We start from the raw sequence: 19,938 nt of genomic DNA, 5'->3' as shown, positions 1-19,938 counted from the left end.
TAAAGCACTCCCTAGGCCCTCCTAGGATTCCCTGCCTCCCATGCTATCAGCTGCTAAAGAACCCCAATTAATTTCAGTTAACCACCTCATGAATACAATTACATACAAAAAAAACTCAAATAATATTTTGACTAAAAGACCCAACCCTACTACGATTAGACTCAAACGAGAGCTTCACAATATGACCAAATCCTTCATTCTAAGATTATTTAACCTTCATAGCATGTAATTTAACATATTCATTTGATAGTTAAATCACATCAATATATGAGTCCCACAAAGCACAAAGTAAGCAACATTTCGAGCGGTGGAGTTGACTGGCAGTAAGACAGACTAAATTTAGGTAGATCATCATATGAAGTTCATGACCTTTAGGCCCAAGCAACTAGGATACACATTCCTCCTATCCTTACTCTCTCAAGAGTGGCTAATCATTCCTCACTTTATCCTGCTATGAACTGCACCCACTTATGAAAATTCTACCGACCCTGCAGTCACTCGTTCATGCTAATCATACATAGTGTTGGATCCCATAGACAGTCGAATACTTGAATCTACCCTAAGCCATTAATTAGACCAAAACAAGAAATAAAGCTAAATCAAATTTTCTCATGATATAGAATCTTTGTTATGTACAACTATGATGCACACACTAAGTGACCACAGTAATGATGTCAATTTCATCTAGCATATAAGAAGTCTTCCTAGGCTATCAGACATCGCACGTAAGGAAATTATATCATGCAATTCCTAAAGATCGCTAGCCTATCACTAGCATGCCGTTCTATCATATCATAACAAATAACAGTGTGGTAACTTGGGGTAAACTTTCTTACTCCGACTGATCGTACACATCTCATCCATCATTGGTTGCTTTTGAAAATAATTTGAAAACTTTCACATATCCTTAGTTTGAGTCTGGATTCACACAAATGTTTATCCAATTCAATCAAACCAGGGCTCTGACACCAACTTGTAACATCCAAAAATCATAATAAATTTTAGCATTTCAAAAACAACCCATTTCTTCCATAAAGCATTTACAAACCAATGTCTCAAAAGTATTATTCAAAACTAGAGTATTCCAAGATCCAATGACATAAAAATAGGAAGATGTGCATGATCATGCCTTTGCTTTCCCACGATTCTCTGAAGTAACTGAAACAATAAACTTAAACCGTAAGCACGAAGCATAGTGAATTTACCCCAAAGTACCACCACGCGACATAACAAGAATAGCATGCATACATAAGCCTTCATCATGACTGGACCGCCTTGCAGGCTTACATAATATTTGGACCGCTCTCGGATCGTTCAACATGAATGGACCGCCGCGCGGGCCTACAACCTATCCAGACCGTTCTCCGGGCCTTCGGCCTGACTGGTCCGCCTTGCAGGCCTTCAATCTATCGGGACCGCCTTGGCCGTATTGGCCTTCAACACAAAGCAGGACCGCCTCGACCCGACACATCATCACATATCAACATATACTATAAAATGAATAACTAGCGCATACATGAGGTCATACAGATCTAACGAATCACTACATCATAACAACATCCTATATACAAGGATACATATCTAACAGATCACTACAACTTAACAACATCATATATACCAGCATATTGATCTAACACATCACTACATCATAACAACATAAGCTCAAACCAAGATATCAATCCAAGGGTCATCCTTGGTGCCTTCGACCCGTAAGTATAGTGAGGAAAACTCACATCGAAGTTCGACAAATAGCTGAACATTACACCATTCCAAATATTGGCTCTACAAGTCACTTATTCAACAGATAGAGACCCAGGCTTAACTATAGCTCAAAATACCAAAATACCCTTAAGTCAAACTTGGTCAAAAAGTCAACAAAAGTCAATAGTTAGTAGACCCTCACGACGTGACCATCTATGGCTCACGTTGTGAGCCACTACATGACAAAATAGTCGGGTCTTACACTCTTCACGATGTGATGCATCTCCTCACGATGTGAGATACGTCTAAATGCCATATTTATCCAAAAACTTCTTAATCCATTAAGCCATTAATCTATCTGTTCCAGGAGGCTTCCTAACACTCCAAGGATCATAAAAATTGATACTTTAAGGTCTTGTATGTCCAATACAAGATTTGATCTCAAGCTATGTCATTTATTAAGAAAAGGAAGTAATTTATATTTCATGGACTCAAACATCTTCCAAACTTCAGATCCATTACATATAAGCATCAAGGGACCCTAAGGACCTATAAAGTTGCCAACTTTATTGAGTCCCAACACTCACACTCTTAAGATCTTGGATAAATATGCATAAAACCTTAGATCTAGAAAAGAGGAAATATAAGGCTTGGATCTTGATTACTCACATTAGTCTAGAAGTGTAGCTAAGGATTGCAAATGAAACTTCCAGGCTGAAACTATGATTCCATGGTGATCTCTTCCTCTTCAAGCCACCTAAAACTCCACCAAAAGGTCATGAAACATGAAGAGAGGCTAGGGTTAGGGTTTTACTGAGTTTAGGTATGAAAGAGGCTGGTTTGGAACCCTAAAATGAAGTTTATGAGGTTTAAATATGAAGGAAACCCTAAAAGATCATGGGCTTGGGCTGCATCGTATCTCACATCGTGAGATCTAATTGCTTACGCCGTGAGCACAATTTAAATCCAGACTTTTATTGATAACTACTCATGTCTTTAGCCATGGTTTTACCCAAAACTCCTTGCTGCTAGGGCTTCTACCCTGCCCTCATGATCGTTAGTGATCTTCAAAGTAACTAGAGCAGGGGCACACGCTGCTCCACCGCTTAACATCGGATAGTCAACCTTCTTGTGACCCACCTGGTTGCAGTAAAAGCACATTGGGACCGATCTACGAGGCAATCCCTGTTGAAATGACCCATCTGACCACAACTAAAAAATACTCTTCCTGTCTCCCGATAGACACCCTCATGGGTCCTCCCAAAGCTGGCACAACGGCCCCGACCCTGATGCCATCCTAAACACGAATACTGAGTCTTAGGCATCTACGCCTAGCCCACTGCGACCTAAATCTGCTCTGACATTCTCTTCCCGAGTTGCTCCAAATCAATCTCACGCTCTCGAGCTCTAGCTATCATGTCCTCCAAAGTCTAACAAGATGAAAAGCTAACAAACTCCCAGATATCATTTCATAGCATATCATACTACCTTATCTTCTTCATCTCCTCATCTACGACATATTGCGGAAACAAAAGAGCTCTCTCCCTAAACATGGAAGTGATCTTTGCCACAATCTCAGTCGTCCGGCGAAGGTGCTAAAACTCCCTCGCCAACTGTTGTACCTTAATGGCTGGGGAAAATCCGCCCTAAACCGAGTAACACATTCATCCCAAGTCATCGTCTTAATGACTTTGCTTCCCAAATCGAAATCTACCTCCTCCCACCAATCTCGAGCTTTGCTTTTCATAAGGAAGGAAGAAAATCTGACCTTCGACCCCTCGGGGTAGACACTTGTCCGGAAAGCATTCACCATATCCGCTAACCACCTCTTACTAGTAATGGGGTTCTTTTCCCTACGGAACTCGGGAGCTCCACAAGCATGGAACATGCGGAAGGAAAAAGTGCAAGCTCCCACAATAACCATAGTCTCACTATGGAACGCGCCCATTCGCTCATCCAAAATCTCCAGGATCCCCTCGTTGACCGAACTGAAGATCACAAAATTCTGATCCAAAATATCACGGATGATCTACGACGAGATGAACTCCTGGATCCGCTCATCAATCGGATTAGTGCTAACACCTGATCTTGAACTAGATCCTCCGCCATGAGTGATCATCACCATACTAAAAAGCAACCATACAATCATTAGAACATACACAAGAATCCTCATCCACACACTTCCTAGATTTTTTGGGACTCCCCTCGATTCGAGTATGGATCCTATGTTTTCAGTAGTACGGACCCAATACTACCTTCCACACCTATCCATACTTTCCTTAAGAGTTTTCCTGAATCCTCTAAGTCACCTTATCAAATCGATACTCCAAGTACTTGCTAAACAACACAATCAAACCCACTAAAGCACTTCCTAGGCTCTCCTAGGTTCCCGATCTCACTCCGCGTTCAGCTATTGAAAAACTCCCAATAATATCAGTTAGCAAATTCTTGGATACAATCACATGAGACAAAGCTTAGATAATCCTTCAAGTAAAAGAATCAACTTTACAACGGTCAGAATTAGACAAGAGTTGCGTAATAGAGTCAAATCCATCACTATGAGATTATATAACCTTTGCAACATGTGGCTTAACATATTCACTTAATATTTAATTCACGCCACTAAGATTTCCACAAAGCACAAAGCAAGCAACATTCATGCAGTAACACCCCAAGCCATAAAAGAAACAAAGGGTGTCCCATACTAACTTGCTACTATCATGCTAGGAACTTCTACCGTCACTTACGGTTCCTTTATGCATGCAAATTATACATAATACAAGGTCAAATAGACTGTCGAATAAAAGATTCTACCTTAGGACCACAATTAGACAAGGAACAGGAAATAAGGCCAAATTAGTCATTCTAGGGCTATATGATCTTAATTTTATACATTTTTTAAAGTATACACTTAGTAATTATTATTACCAATACATATTCCCAATCATAGCATGCAATGCTTCCTAGGCTATAAGGCATGATATATATCTATGCCAAACTATAATGCAATTCCTGAAAGTATCCCTAGCCCTATTCTAGCATGCAAACATTCATATCATATAACATATCAACATGTATGGGTATTCTGGGAGTCACTTACTTGAGCTCGGCCGATTGCATGCTGTAACATCCGTGATTCCAAGGTATTGCTAATTTATTTAACATTTCATTTATTTGTTTTTCGCCATGAAGTTGTTTGGGGATTAGAGGTTGAGCCTTTTCGTGTTTGGGCTAGCTGAAGTCGTACGCTGGGCATAAGTCTGACGTACGCGGGGTGTAGTAAGATTAAGGAAAATGTGGAGCCATGCATGTACGCACAACGTACTTGTGCTGACTCAAAACCCTATTTTTTAGGGTTCAAGCCATATAAATATGTCATTATGTCCCATGCCCCAGCCTCCTTATTAGTCGCCTTAGCTCAGAAACCCTAAAATCTAACCCTTATCACCCTTGTGTTGTAACACCCTGACTCTCAGGTATTAATTTTACTGTTTTATTTTCATATTGAAAGGTCTACTCGACGAGTTAGATGCCCTGACTCGTCAAGTAGGAATGTTTTGGCCACGTGTTTAAGTGACCAACTCACCGAGTCGGAGCCATGACTTGGCGAGTTAGAGATGGAAGATGAAACCCTAATTTTCGGTGTTTTTCACCCTATTTAAAGCATCATTAGCCCCCCCCCCCTAGCCTCCTTTGAGTCCAGAAACCCTAAAATGCGTTTTCTCTCCATATTTGTGTGTTTTAAGCTTGGAAGGTTGATATTGGTGAAAGAAGCTTGAAGAATAAGAAGCTTGAGGCAAGGAAAGGTTGTGGACTTGAGCTCTACTCCATTTTAGCATCTCTTGAAGGTAACAATTTGTTACCTTGACTTTCCTCCTTCTAGATCTCTTCATGGTTAAGATTAGGGCTTTTCTAGCATGTATGATAGCCATTTTTGGGTATAGGCTAGGGTTTGAAGTTGCAAATTCAAATATGAACTTATATTGGCCTCTTTAACTATAAAGTTTCCAACTTTATCAAGTATGAGCTTTTCCCTATGAGTTAAACCCCATTTTAAGCTTGGATTTGGTATTCTAAGCATATAAAGCCTTGCATGCATATAAAGTTTGCAACTTTATGTGATAAGCATGCCTTAGGAAGCTAGATCTGCCATTTGGAGCCTTGGAATGCCTCAAAATCATCTGGAGAATAAATAGACAGTATGAACTTGACGAGTTGGGAAGGGTTTTCCCGTTGTTTGGTTTCAGCATGGACTCGACGAGTCAACAGAGGTCTTGACGAGTCAGTTAGGGGTTCCCCGACTTCTAGACATACATAGACTTGACGAGTTGGTCGGAAACTTGACGAGCTGGTGAGGGTTTTATGACCTTCTGAATTCTTAAGGAACTCGACGAGTTGCTAGCTACACTTGACGAGTTGAGTCAACATGGACTGTTGACTTTGACTTGGACCAAGGGTTGACCAGTTAACTTTTGGGGGTATTTTAGTAAATTGAAAATTTATGGAAATGGTCCTATGGTAAATATAGGCGGTGGAGTCTGTGGCAGTGATTAGAGAGATTGAGCTTACCACTTCAGTTCGATAGTTGTGAGGTGAGTTTTCCTCTTTATACTCAAGGGTCTAAGGCACCAAGGCCGACCCTTTTGGATTGTTATCCTGATATGTTATATGCTCGAGTATTGTATGATCTGTTAGATCAGTATCCTAGTAGATAGGATGTTATATGCTGTTATGATCCGTTAGATCAGTATCCTAGTAGATAGGAAGTTATATGCTGCTATGATCTGTTAGATCAGTATCCTAGTAGATAGGATTTTATATGTTTCTATGATCTGTAGATCGGTTTGTCAATCTATAGACTATTATGTGGTTAGTTGATATATGTGCACATGTTTGATTGGTGGTTAAGGCTTATCTGCTTTGTGCAAAAGCTAATAGACCTGGGTATTCCAACCCGAGGATGAGTGGAATCGTAGTATGTGGTCATTCCAACCTGTTAGTTGTGGGCCTGGGGTATTCCATCCCGAGGATGATTGTGTTGGGTTTTAGCCATAAGAACTTTCCTATGTGCGCATGCAAAACCCTATTGCTTGGATCTAGGCTTTCTATCAAACATGCTTTTGAATCCAAGACTTCTAATGGCTAATTAGGTTAAACAACAACATTAATACAGATCTAGAATCATACCTTTGAGTTCCTTGTTGATCTTCTTGTCTTGGAGCTTCTAGAGTCACAATTGTCACTCCTCTAATGGCTTACAAACACCAATAGCAAGCAAGATGATTTAGGAGAGAGGAGAGGGGATGGAATTCGACCAGAGGTTCCTTGCTTTAGGTTCTGAAAGGTTGTCCACGAATTCCACACCCCAAGGGCCTATTTATACCTTTAGACTCCTTAAGGGTTTCACCCTAAACCCTATTTGGATAATCTTCACTTAAGGCTATCCAAATCCATTCATAGATATCCTTATGGACTATTTTGAGCTATCCTAAAGCTCTTAGAAACCGTCCAAAGTCCATCCTAATGGATTTATAGTCCAAAGTCTAACTATCAAACAATTGACAGTTTATACCCTCTTATTTAATTAATCTCTTTAAGTCACCAAATTAATACCAATTAATTTATGACTTATATTAATCAAATAGCTAAATATTATTCCTTATAACATTTACTCTCTCTTAACAAATCATCCTTCAAGTTGCTATGGTGAAGGCAACCCAAAAGGACCATGCACCACCGAATATAGTTATAGCCTTAGACACTATTCTAACAGTCTCCCACTTGGATAAGTCTAGTAACTATACAAGTATAATACGGTTTGCAATCGTAGCTCTCAAAGACGCTGTCAACTCTGATCTAATCAATCTTGTCCTTTAGATAAGGGATCGTACAGTCCTCTGTTAGATATCATGCTAACAATCCTATGGAATGGTTAGTCTAGCATTTAGATTTCTCGATCTTCGATTTATTTGACATAGAACTTAATCGAACACATCAATTCAGTTCTGACCGGGCCCGGCACATAAGTCAAATCAAATCATCGAGTGGCCAAGATATCTCTTCTACCCTCTTAGGATAAAATTTACAGATAAACTTCGACTTATATGCATTCACTTATTCATTAACCAACTATACACAACAATGTGTTTTATAACATCAAGTTACTGATGCGTTTTCGCATTATCAATGCACAATCAATTAACAAATAATAAACCATATATCTAGGTTTTAAGACCATATGATATTATCGTCTTGCGATCACCTTTTATATCGTATTCCATAAGGTGATTCCAGCAAGCGCGGGTTTATTCCAATGCTCAAAACCAGTTCGTAAGCACTCATGAACGTTGCAACAACTCTTGCTATGTCTAACACCATTTAGACACTCTACACACCAATTCACGACAATCTTCATTCATATCTACTCCCAACATATGAACGATTGTGGACCATTTGAATAATTCGATTATTCCTAATAAACTCAATTATTCTGGAAGTCAAAACATGCAAAGTGAAACAATAGTTAAACAACTAACATGTGATAGTAACTTTACTCATAAATAAAACTTCTTTATTTAATCATCAAATGTTAATTACATTTATCTATTATACGTTTCTAATACAATCTAATCTATGCTAATATCATCCTTCAGCCCAATACTCCTAGCATGCTGTAAGTGCTTAACCCTACTCAGTCCCTTCGTAAGCGGATCTGCTGGGTTATCTTCTGATGATATCCTCTTCACTACGAGTTGTTCTTCTTCTACACGATGTCTAATGAAGTGATATTTTCTGTCGATATGTCGAGATCTACCATGATCCCTTGGTTCCTTGGTCAAGGCAACCGCACCTTCGTTATCACAGAAAATCTCCATAGGCTCCTTTATGGCTGGCAGAACTCCAAGATCACCGATGAAGTTCTTCAGCCATATTGCCTCCTTCGACGCTTCGCTCGCTGCGATATACTCTGATTCGCACGTTGAATCAGCTACGGTTTCCTGCTTGGAACTTTTCCATGTCACTGCTCCTCCATTTAGGGTAAAGACCCAGCCCGACTGCGAACGATAGTTGTCCCTGTCGGTTTGAAAGCTGGCGTCACTATACCCTCGCACCTTCAAGTCATCACTCCCTCCAAGGACTAAGAACCATTCTTTCGTTCTCCGAAGGTACTTAAGGATGTTCTTCACCGCAATCCAATGTGCTTTGCCAGGATTCCCTTGATATCTGCTAACCATGCTCAAAGCGAAGGCTACATCAGGGCGAGTACAAGTCATAGCGTACATGATTGAGCCAACTGCGGAAGCGTATGGTACTCGGCTCATTTCTGCTATCTCGGCTTCGGTACTCGGACTTTGAGTCTTACTCAACTTGGCATTTCCTTGTATCGGTAGTTCTCCCTTCTTTGAGTTTTCCATACTAAAAAGTTTTAGTACCTTCTCCAAGTAAGTATTCTGACTAAGTCCAATTAGTCTCTTACTTCTATCTCTTACTATCCTTATTCCCAAAATGTAAGAAGCCTCTCCGAGGTCCTTCATAGCGAAGCACTTCCCGAGCCAGGACTTAACCTCCTGCAGAGTCGGGATGTCGTTTCCTATGAGTAATATGTCATCGACATATAGAACGAGGAAGCTTACTACACTCCCACTGGCTTTGACATATACACAAGATTCGTCTTCGCTTCGTACAAATCCAAACTCTTTGACTTTCTCATCGAAGCAAAGATTCCATCTGCGAGACGCTTGCTTAAGTCCATAAATGGACTTCTCAAGCTTACACACTCTATTCGGATGCTTCGGATCCACAACCCCTCTGGCTGAGCCATGTAAACATCCTCAGCCAACTTTCCGTTAAGGAAAGCGGTCTTGACATCCATTTGCCAAATCTCATAATCATGAAATGCGGCAATTGCTAGCATCACTCTAATAGATTTAATCTTCGCAACTGGCGAGAAGGTCTCATCATAGTCAACTCCGGGAGTTTGAGTAAAGCCCTTCGCAACCAATCGCGCTTTGTATGTGTGTACGTTCCCATCCATGTCGGTCTTCTTCTTGAAGATCCACTTGCACCCTACGGTCTTACGTTCGGGCACGTAATCAATCAAATTCCAAACTTGGTTATCGTACATGGATTGGATCTCGCTATCCATCGCCTCTTTCCATTTCGCAGACTCCGGGCCTGCCATGGCTTCCTTATAGCTATTAGGTTCATCAAGATCTACTAGTGTACCATCACTAATATACGTGTCCCCTTCGGTAGTAATATGAAAACCATAAAACCGGGGTTGAACTCTAACTCTATCGGAACGTCTAAGAGGTAAGGATTCGTCAATCGGTTCAACCGGAGTTTCCTCCTCGGATTGAATGCCAGCGGTAGAGGTTCCTTCATCTATCGATCCTTGAATCTCTTCAAGTTCGATTTGCCTCCCACTGTCTCCTTGGGTTATGAGTTCTCGCTCTCGGAAAACTCCTCTCCTCGCAACAAAGATAACATTATCTTTCGGTCTATAGAAGAGATATCCAAAGGAAGTTTGCGGGTAGCCGATGAAAATACATCACTCACTTCGAGGTTCAAGCTTGTCGTGAGTATCTCGTCTTACGAAAGCCTCGCAACCCCAAACCTTGATATGTGCCAACGAGGGAGCTTTCCCCATCCACATTTCGTGAGGTGTTTTGGCAACCTTCTTTGTAGGGACTCGGTTAAGGATATGGGCGGCAGTCTCTAAGGCATACCCCCAAAAGAAGATAGGTAGTGAAGCACGACTCATCATAGAGCGAACCATATCCAATAAGGTTCGATTACGCCTTTCTGCCACACCATTCAATTGCGGTGTCCTAGGAGGCGTTAATTGCGAAACTATTCCACACTCCTTGAGATAATCGTGGAATTCAAGACTTAGGTACTCTCCTCCTCGATCGGATCGAAGCATCTTGATTTTCCTGCCCAATTGATTCTCCACTTCATTCTTGAACTCTTTGAACTTTTCAAAGGTTTCTGACTTTTGCTTGATTAAATAGATATACCCATATCTACTATAATCGTCGGTAAAGGTCACATAGAAGCGGTTCCCATCCTTCGTGGTTGATCTAAAAGGTCCACATACATCGGTATGTATTAGGTCTAATAGTCCCTCACCCCTTTCACAAGTACTCGTGAAGGGTGACTTAGTCATCTTTCCAAGTAAACAAGATTCGCATGTGTCATCTTCCCTAAGGTCGAATGACTCCAACACTCCATCCTTTTGGAGTTGGGCTATGCGTTTCTTGTTGACATGTCCAAGACGACAATGCCACAAGGATGCTTTATCCATACTAGTGGAAGAATCAATATTCAAAACATCATTTCCTAAGTTATCAACAATCATAACAGTTTCATATATTCCATTACATGGTATAGCTTCAAAATAAAAGACACCATTTAGATAAGCCAAAATAGAACCATTCTCATTATTAAAAGAAAATCTAAAACCTTGTCTATATAAACCATGAAATGAAATGATGTTTCTAGCCATTTCTGGCGAATAGCAACAATTGTTCAAATCTAAAACTAAACTATTCTTAAGCACCAAAGAATACACTCCAATCTTGGTCATAGGCGACGATCTTCTGTTCCCCATGATTAGATTGATCCTTCCTTGCTCCACATCCCTACTTCCTTTTAGTCCCTGCACATTAGAACAAATGTGATAACCACAACCGGTGACAAGAACCCAAGAAATAGCATGATTAGAATCGTTAGATTTTATTGCATATATACCTGCGAAAGATGGCTTGATCTTTCCTTCCTTGATGGCTTGCAGGTAATCCGGGCAGCTTCTCTTCCAATGTCCTATCTTGTGGCAGTGGTGGCACTCTGCCTCCTTCGGGTTAGAGCAGGGCTTAGAGGGATCAACTTTTGTCCCACTAGAAGAGGAACCATCTCGGGCTTTCACCTTTCGATAGTTATTTGAAGAAGCTTTCCTCTTCTTTCCCTTCCCTTGACCAATTGCCAAGACAGGAGCAGCAAACGGATTGGGAGTTGGTGCAACAGACTTGTCCTTGAAATTGCTCTCAGCAACCCTCAAGAGACCTTGGAGCTTACTTAGAGTGACCTCCTCTTTGTTCATGTGGTAGGTCATCCTAAATTGATTATACATCGGAGGCAAAGAGTGAAGCACCATGTCGATCGCCAAGTCTTCGCCGAAGTCAACGTTTAACTTGCGAAGGCGGTTGACATACCTTTGCATCTTTTGCAAGTGCACGGTAAGAGATTCTCCATGACCCATCTTAGCGGAAATCATGTTGGTGAAGATCTCGTAACGCTCTTGTCTCGCATTTTGGTGGTACCTCTCCAACAAGTCTTGATGCATCTCGTATGGATACATGTCCTCGTAGGACTTTTGGAACTCGGAGTTCATGGTGGCGATCATGATGCAATGTACTTTCGTCGCATCTCGCTCATGGGTTTCAAAGGCGGTGATTTCAGCGGGAGTAGCAATTTCGGGGTTGATTTTCTCGAGCTTCTCGTCGAGGACATACTCTTTATCCTCATAGCGAGCAATGGTGCGAATGTATCTTATCCATTCGCCAAAGTTCGTTCCATCGAAGGTGACCTTTTGGCAAAGGCTCATCAACGTGAAAGAACTAGCAGCAGCGTTGTTTGCGTTTGACATCTATAGAAAGGACAAAGATAGATTAGAACAAGAATCCCTAATTATCACCCAATAAGAAAATTAGGGCTAGGATCCAACAATAACATTTACATACTAGAAAAGGGATGCCTTAATCCAACATGCAAATAAATTGAAGGTAAGTGAATGACGATTCACTAATTCTTCAAAACTTAAACTTTTGGTCCTAAGTGTTTTTGAGAATTCCTAGGTTCGGATGAGATTCATTGAACTATTCAATGGCATGTTTAAATCTCGATATGCCCCTCTTGTTTGTGACTGGGATGCCGAGGATCACAAAGCGGGTGTGAATTACCATGCAAATTTACATGGTGCCTTCATTGTTACGATCACCTATTCGATGTGCCGGTAAACCACACACGCTCCATCGAACTATGATAAACAATGAATCACCCTTCGCCACCTTCGCTTAGAACCAATTAGTGTGCCGGTAAACCACACACGCTCCACTAACATCTTAGCAAGGTGCAAAGTGTAATTTCATGGAATTGCATCAATTCACTTTTCCTAAAGTAACTAAGATTAGGAAATTTGAAAAAGATTTAGTTACTTCGTATTTCTTATTATACTTTTAATGAGAGGATGAGGTTGCCCTATCCTACCCGTTCGGCTAACGACCCTCCACCAATCAAGCAAGCGGTGGGTGTGAGTGTACACCCATTAAGCGCCATTTTATAGGCCGCAACCTTATACCCACCTTATAGATCGGCTTCGTGAATGAGGCCTACTAGCGGTAAGACTAGCATTTAGTTATACATATATATATTATTCTAATAATATCATATAAGTATAGGGTTGTATTTTAAACTTTTCAAAATCTAGGGTTTGAAATTTAGGTTGTCTAAATTAAAGCTTTTAATCACAAATATAAATTTCAAAACTATAGGGTAGGTTTTAAACATTTAAAAACATGGAGGATCAAATAACAAATAATTTCAATTAACAATTAATATCTTAATTATCTTTATTTGATTTATCTTTGATTTCTTTGAGGATAATTACCAAAAAAAATAATCAAAATAATTAAATAATTATCATATAGGAAAACTAAATATTTAATTAGTTGATAATTACCTTTAACTAGATCAAGATAACACTTATATTTATCAAGAAATCGGATTCATATTGATCTAATTAGTTTATGGAAAGTTTGGATAAGATAAACACAAAGAAATCCCGAATCTGGCCCTTCCTGACGCTTGGACTCGCCGAGTGCACAAGGGGACTCGACGAGTCAGGCCTACTCGACGAGTCCACCATGGAACTCGACGAGTCAGTGACTCATAACCAAAAAATCGAATTTTGCAGGTTTGTTTCAGTTATTCAAGCAACAATTTGTAGAAAACCAATCTAGGCTCTGATACCACTGTTGGGTTTTAGCCATAAGAACTTTCCTATGTGCGCATGCAAAACCCTATTGCTTGGATCTAGGCTTTCTATCAAACATGCTTTTGAATCCAAGACTTCTAATGGCTAATTAGGTTAAACAACAACATTAATACAGATCTAGAATCATACCTTTGAGTTCCTTGTTGATCTTCTTGTCTTGGAGCTTCTAGAGTCACAATTGTCACTCCTCTAATGGCTTACAAACACCAATAGCAAGCAAGATGATTTAGGAGAGAGGAGAGGGGATGGAATTCGACCAGAGGTTCCTTGCTTTAGGTTCTGAAAGGTTGTCCACGAATTCCACACCCCAAGGGCCTATTTATACCTTTAGACTCCTTAAGGGTTTCACCCTAAACCCTAATTGGATAATCTTCACTTAAGGCTATCCAAATCCATTCATAGATATCCTTATGGACTATTTTGAGCTATCCTAAAGCTCTTAGAAACCGTCCAAAGTCCATCCTAATGGATTTATAGTCCAAAGTCTAACTATCAAACAATTGACAGTTTATACCCTCTTATTTAATTAATCTCTTTAAGTCACCAAATTAATACCAATTAATTTATGACTTATATTAATCAAATAGCTAAATATTATTCCTTATAACATTTACTCTCTCTTAACAAATCATCCTTCAAGTTGCTATGGTGAAGGCAACCCAAAAGGACCATGCACCACCGAATATAGTTATAGCCTTAGACACTATTCCAACAGATTGGACCCATAATATGTTGGCATTCCAACCGGATGGTTGAGGGCCTGGGGTATTCCAACTCGATGGTTGACTAGACCCATAGTATGCGCTTCATGATTATATGTATATTATTGTGTGTATGGGTATTTTGGGGGAACTCACTAAGCTTTAGGCTTACAGTTTCAGTTTTGGTTTCAGGTACCTCAGATGATCGCGGGAAGGCAAAGGCGTGATCGTACAGCTCCTCACGTTTTATAACTTTGTTTCTGGGATACTCTGATATGGAACTATTTTGAAAACAGATTTGTAATAACTATTGGCTTCTAAATGTTTTAAATTTTTTTTAAAATTATCTTGAATTTTTATGGTTGTTACATGTGTGTTCTTGATCTTGTGTAAATCATTTTTGGTAGCTTGGAGCCCTGGAAAGAAGAAGAGGAAGTTGGTGAAGGAGAGTTAGTGAAGCTTAAGCTTGAAGATCCGAAACATCATCACCATTTAGCACTCATTTTAGGTATAAAGTTCAGAACTTTCCTTATGAATTCTTAGATCTCTTGTGTTTGAGTTGTCAGACCTTTTGTGTCCCATGGATGAATATTTATTGGTCAAAGTCATTTCTTAAGCTTAGGGTTGCCACCCTTGTTGTTATTTGAGTCCTTAAGTTAGAAAGTTTCCATCTTAGAGGTCTTGAAGCATCCTTGCATGAGTATTGGTCATTTTTGGGAAGTAGGTTGTCCTATTCCAAGTTTGCGTTTGTTTAGGGGCATACAAGCCACCAAGTGGTCGACTTTATGGGTTAAGACCCTTCATGGGACTCATATATGTGTTTAGAGCCTCAGATTTTAAGGGATTAAATTCTTTTTGGGATTATGGTTAATAGGAGAGTACACCCCACGTACTTACTGATTTGGGCTTTGTGTTGTTTGGGCCTCGGTTTGGGTCACTTCCATGGATTAGTGACTTGGGCCGTGGTGGACCATCTGGAACTGGACCAATAGCCAAGAGAAACATTATTAGGGCCTTGGGCTAAGGCCCGTGTGAAAGGATTAGGCCTAATTGGAAATTGGACCATATGTTGAGCTTTATGGGATTGTTTATCTTTTGGGTCATGGGTTGTGATTTAAGGACCAATTTATGTTAGGGGTAAAATAGTCTTTTACCCCAAGTAGGGATTTTTGATTAATGAGGTAGATCCATTTTTTGATTAGCTTTTATTTGGAAATTGTTAGCTCGGAGAGTCGTTGGACCAGCAGGCAATGATCATTCGTTTCAATCAACTTTTCGAGGTGAGTTTTCCTCACCGGGTTTAGCGGGTCTAAGGCACCAAGGCCGACCCTTGTTGATTATGTTGATATACTCGTTGTCAATGTGATACTTGTATGTGCTTGTATATGTGTGCCTATTGAGCGGGGCCCGTATTACGAGTGTGGGTGGGTCCCGTATCTCTTTGGGCGGGGCCCATTATGTGATATGATGGTATGTGGTATCTTGGGGAAACTCACTAAGCTTTGTGCTTATGGTTTTCAGTTTATGTTTCAGGTACTTCCGGTTCCAAGGGGAAGAGCTCGGGCTGACCGCATCGCACACACTACATAGATTTCGCGTTTCATATTTACTCAGATTTCGATACATTGGATACATTGTTTTGATGAGATGTATGAATGATGTTTGAAAACACTATTTTTATCTATTATAAAATGAAATTTTTGGGACCATATTTTTGGATGTTTCGCACGCACCACCCGCTTTCTTTTATTAGAAAATCCTTTTATATATATTATTTCTTTTTATAAAAAATCTACCAAACCCTCAATTTGAGTTCAGACACACCCAAGGGTATGCTCGAATCCCTCAAACCAAGGCTCTGATACCAACTTGTAACGTCCAAAAAATTATAAGGTTAAAAAAGTTCATTTTTATCCAAGCAAAAACACCAATTATCCTTTCCATCCATTCAAAACTATAACATAATAAAAACTGTTATCATAGTAAAATCCCAAAATCATAAAGTTGCGGAAACATGGGTGGGTGTGTTGCGATGAAGCCGAGCCCTTCCCTTTCGAACCGAAAGTACCTAAAATCAAAACCATAAAACTGTAAGCACAAAACTTAGCGAGTTCCCCAAAATACCACATACCATACATAAGATAATGAATGCTCTGGGCCGAATCATAATCTTACAGTTACTCTCTTCCATGGGCTAAATCATGGTCTTTCCTTGCATTGTCGATGGCCAAATCCCGGTCTTACATACAAGTGTCAGGGGCCAGATCTTGGTCTTTCATACAATTGCCAGGGGCCAAATCCTGATCTTTTATACAATTACCAGGGCCAAATCCTGGTCTTTAATGCAAATACCACAAAGACAATTAGGTACAGTGAGGAGACTCAACTTAGTTCGAACAAGTAACTGAATAGGTCTCTACTCCGAATATAAAAAAAACCATCATTAATTCATCAAATAGTGACCAAACTCAAATATAAATCAAAATACCCTTAGGTTAAACTTGGTCAAATCTTGGTCAAAGTCAAAAGTTAAACCTGGTCAATAGTACGCACAACGTACTCAACTTGTAAGCTTGGCGTACACGAGTTTGACCTGAAACGCAATGGGGGAAGCCACTAGGTTCAGTTTTGGCATAAAACCACACCATGCTCACCACTATCGGGGAAGTCACTACGGTTAGTGCACAACCTATTTTAATAATAAAGAAATAGGGATCGAGCCCGTTGTTCGATTTTATGATATTCTTTTGTTATGTTTAACAAAGCTTAATTATTTTTTCAGTTATAAAGCTTAATGTGTGTTGTTTTAAACACTACTTCATGTTTTGAAGGTACATGCCTCCTTTGCCATGCATGTAGACAAAGGAGTGTAAGGCTTCACAATCTAATGTTTTTTTTTTTTTTTTTTTTTTTTTTTGGAATGAAGTCGATAACGAATTGACAAAATGTAGAAGACGGTTTCAAATGGTTAGATCGAACTTTTTTAAGGAGAATCTATAGCGCTTCTTATGTTGGTGACCGAGTGTTATCATATTTTAGTGTAATTATAATTACTATCAAGATATGTTGAGTTCAGTTTACTATTCGAGACTGGAGTAATGAGGTGCATACTTAGAGTGATAAATATAAACTCAATAATACAGGGGGTCCGAGGGGAGCACCCGTAAGTACGAGGTTCCAAGGGGCAACGCCCTTGGCAAGGTGTAGGAGCAGAGCCCCTGGCGGTGGTTTCGAGTCTTGGGGCAACGCCCCAAAAGTTAAGCGGCGGACATGCATTTTCCTATCAAAATTAGTTTATGACATCATGATGATATAACAGTTGGTTATGCCTTATCACCACCATTGTAACCACCCTTTTGGCGCCATTTTGTTAACACTTTTCATACCTGAAAATGATTATGTCAATCTATGTCTCTTAAGAGCACAAAGTAGTAAGGTATTTTTTGTGTTTTGTATTTGGAAGTGGTTTGACTTCTAAATTGTCTATTTTAAATTATTCCAAATCCGATTTCATGATACCCTATGCAATAAGGTGGAAATCATAGAATTTAGAAAGTGATTGCAATAACAATTCTTGAATTATTCATGCTTATATTGTTATTCTTATACCCAAATTCTAACAACTTCAACCGGATCCGACGATTGGACCAAAACAGATTTTAACTTTTTGTATTTTTCCAGAATTTTAATTTTTTGTTAGCAGTAATATTAATTTTATAAAAGAAAATCGAATAAGAATGATCAATGAAGCAACTTTACAAAAAAGAGAGAACATATTTCATAAAAACTAAAGACATGAGCTCAAAGTGACACCATTAAATTAATCTCATCAACTTTAGGGCTACGGTCAAGCATGAGCATCTCTCAGTGTCACATGAATCATAGTATAAAGGCGGAACAACACCAGGAAACTTGAAATTCAACGGAAACACGAAACCTTTTGCTTCCAAACGAGAAAGAACCTACCAAAACAACAATATGAGTGAGAAGACAACAAAAATGAGAAACTTGCAAATCGTTTTATGCATCAATCATGAATGCGACAAACAAAATAACTTCCAATCACAACCCTTTAGAGCAAACACATCCTTGCTCCATAAATGTTGATGTGGGTTCTTAATTTCTTCTGCAATTGCAATTGTATAATGTATGGTTTGATGATCTTCATGATTATTAGAGTTCATGTGTTAGTGAGTTTAAGGGGTGTTTGGCTGTGCATTTTAATCAAACAATCAATATTAAGACTTTGGATGTACTGACGTACACCCAAACACCTTCTAAGTTACAAACAACAAATCTTAATTAATTATAATATGGTTGTACATGAACATAAACTATCAATGGACAATAAATTTTACCTTAGAACAAAAAGCCCCAATTTTCAGCTCTTTGACATGGCGAAGGTTTAATATAAATCCTTTAAACATCTCTTCTTCCACTTCTAAAGGCGTTGTCTCGCCATTCTTATAATCTAAGTTAGCTTCCACTAAAGAAGACACATTTAGCAACAAAAGCTTCCACAACAACAATTCACCTCGGATTGTTAGTGATAGAATATTAGGAGCATTGATTTCAATGATATCGGCTTCAAATTCATCCTCAGGATCCATGTATTCAGAGAACACCAAATTTTTAACACTCTTTGAAGTAATATCAAGCCTCCTATAACCATAACAATATCTCAACACCAAAGTTTCCAATACAGGACTCCCGGATAATATATTTTCAACCAAATCTTCATCTAAATTCCCATATGATATAGTCAAACTCTTAAGATTTTTCCAACTAATCACCCCAATTGGATTAAATATGAAGCCTTCTAATGTTAGCTTAGTAAAACATGAACTGTTGAAAAAGATTTGATCTACCAGAAACTCAGCTTCAAATTCAGCACTCTCTAACGTTAAATTAAGCTCTTCAACGTTACATCTTACAGCATAACTAATCCAATTGTTGACTTGAGATTCATATTGAATATCATAATCGGTATTCACTTCGAATTTCTTGAGCTTTACTTGGAGACGTTGAGTTAGGGTTTTGTCGATGAATGAATAGAAAGCGGATCGATTATGTGTATAATCGTTGAAATAGAGAGAAGGAATCGAAGTCCAAATATGTTTCCATCGTTTGGAGAGTGTACCTGTTCTAATGGCGCCTTTTGTGGAGGGCAAACGAGACAGGATTTCGATAAGTAAGCAATCTGGCAATCCACTGATTCGATCTTCTCCCCTCTTCCACATTTTTATGAAACTTTATCCGTTTAGCGGCAAATTTATGTTTATTTTGCCCTTCTAACGTTGTTTGACTTGTTTCCATGGCCGGCAACAGAGCTATCTGTATTCTGTAACGTCACAATGACATATCGCTGCTTTCAACACAAAAAGCTCAATTAGGAAATGAAGTTTTGCTTTTTCCCCTTTAACTTTGAAACATTTACATCTCAATCCCTATAAAAATAGGAATTCTTTTATATCAAATCAA

General features: G+C 39.3%; 1 protein-coding gene across 1 annotated transcript; it reads right to left on the bottom strand.

Annotated features, from left to right (window-relative positions):
• Positions 1 to 18,211: 18,211 nt before the first annotated feature.
• On the bottom strand, positions 18,212 to 19,805 carry LOC145005286 (F-box/LRR-repeat protein 25-like). The gene is made up of 2 exons (XM_078964365.1): positions 18,816 to 19,805; positions 18,212 to 18,419 (listed from the first exon to the last, which is right to left on the bottom strand). The coding sequence occupies exons 1-2, from the start codon at positions 19,695 to 19,697 to the stop codon at positions 18,273 to 18,275; spliced, it is 1,029 nt and encodes a 342-aa protein (XP_078820491.1). The 5' UTR covers positions 19,698 to 19,805; the 3' UTR covers positions 18,212 to 18,272.
• Positions 19,806 to 19,938: the final 133 nt, after the last annotated feature.

Source organism: Lactuca saligna, chromosome 7 (assembly GCF_052625555.1).
Source record: "Lactuca saligna cultivar CGN05327 chromosome 7, ASM5262555v1, whole genome shotgun sequence".
In the NCBI taxonomy this organism is placed as follows: domain Eukaryota; kingdom Viridiplantae; phylum Streptophyta; class Magnoliopsida; order Asterales; family Asteraceae; genus Lactuca; species Lactuca saligna.
This window is presented reverse-complemented; position numbering and strand designations above follow the sequence as displayed.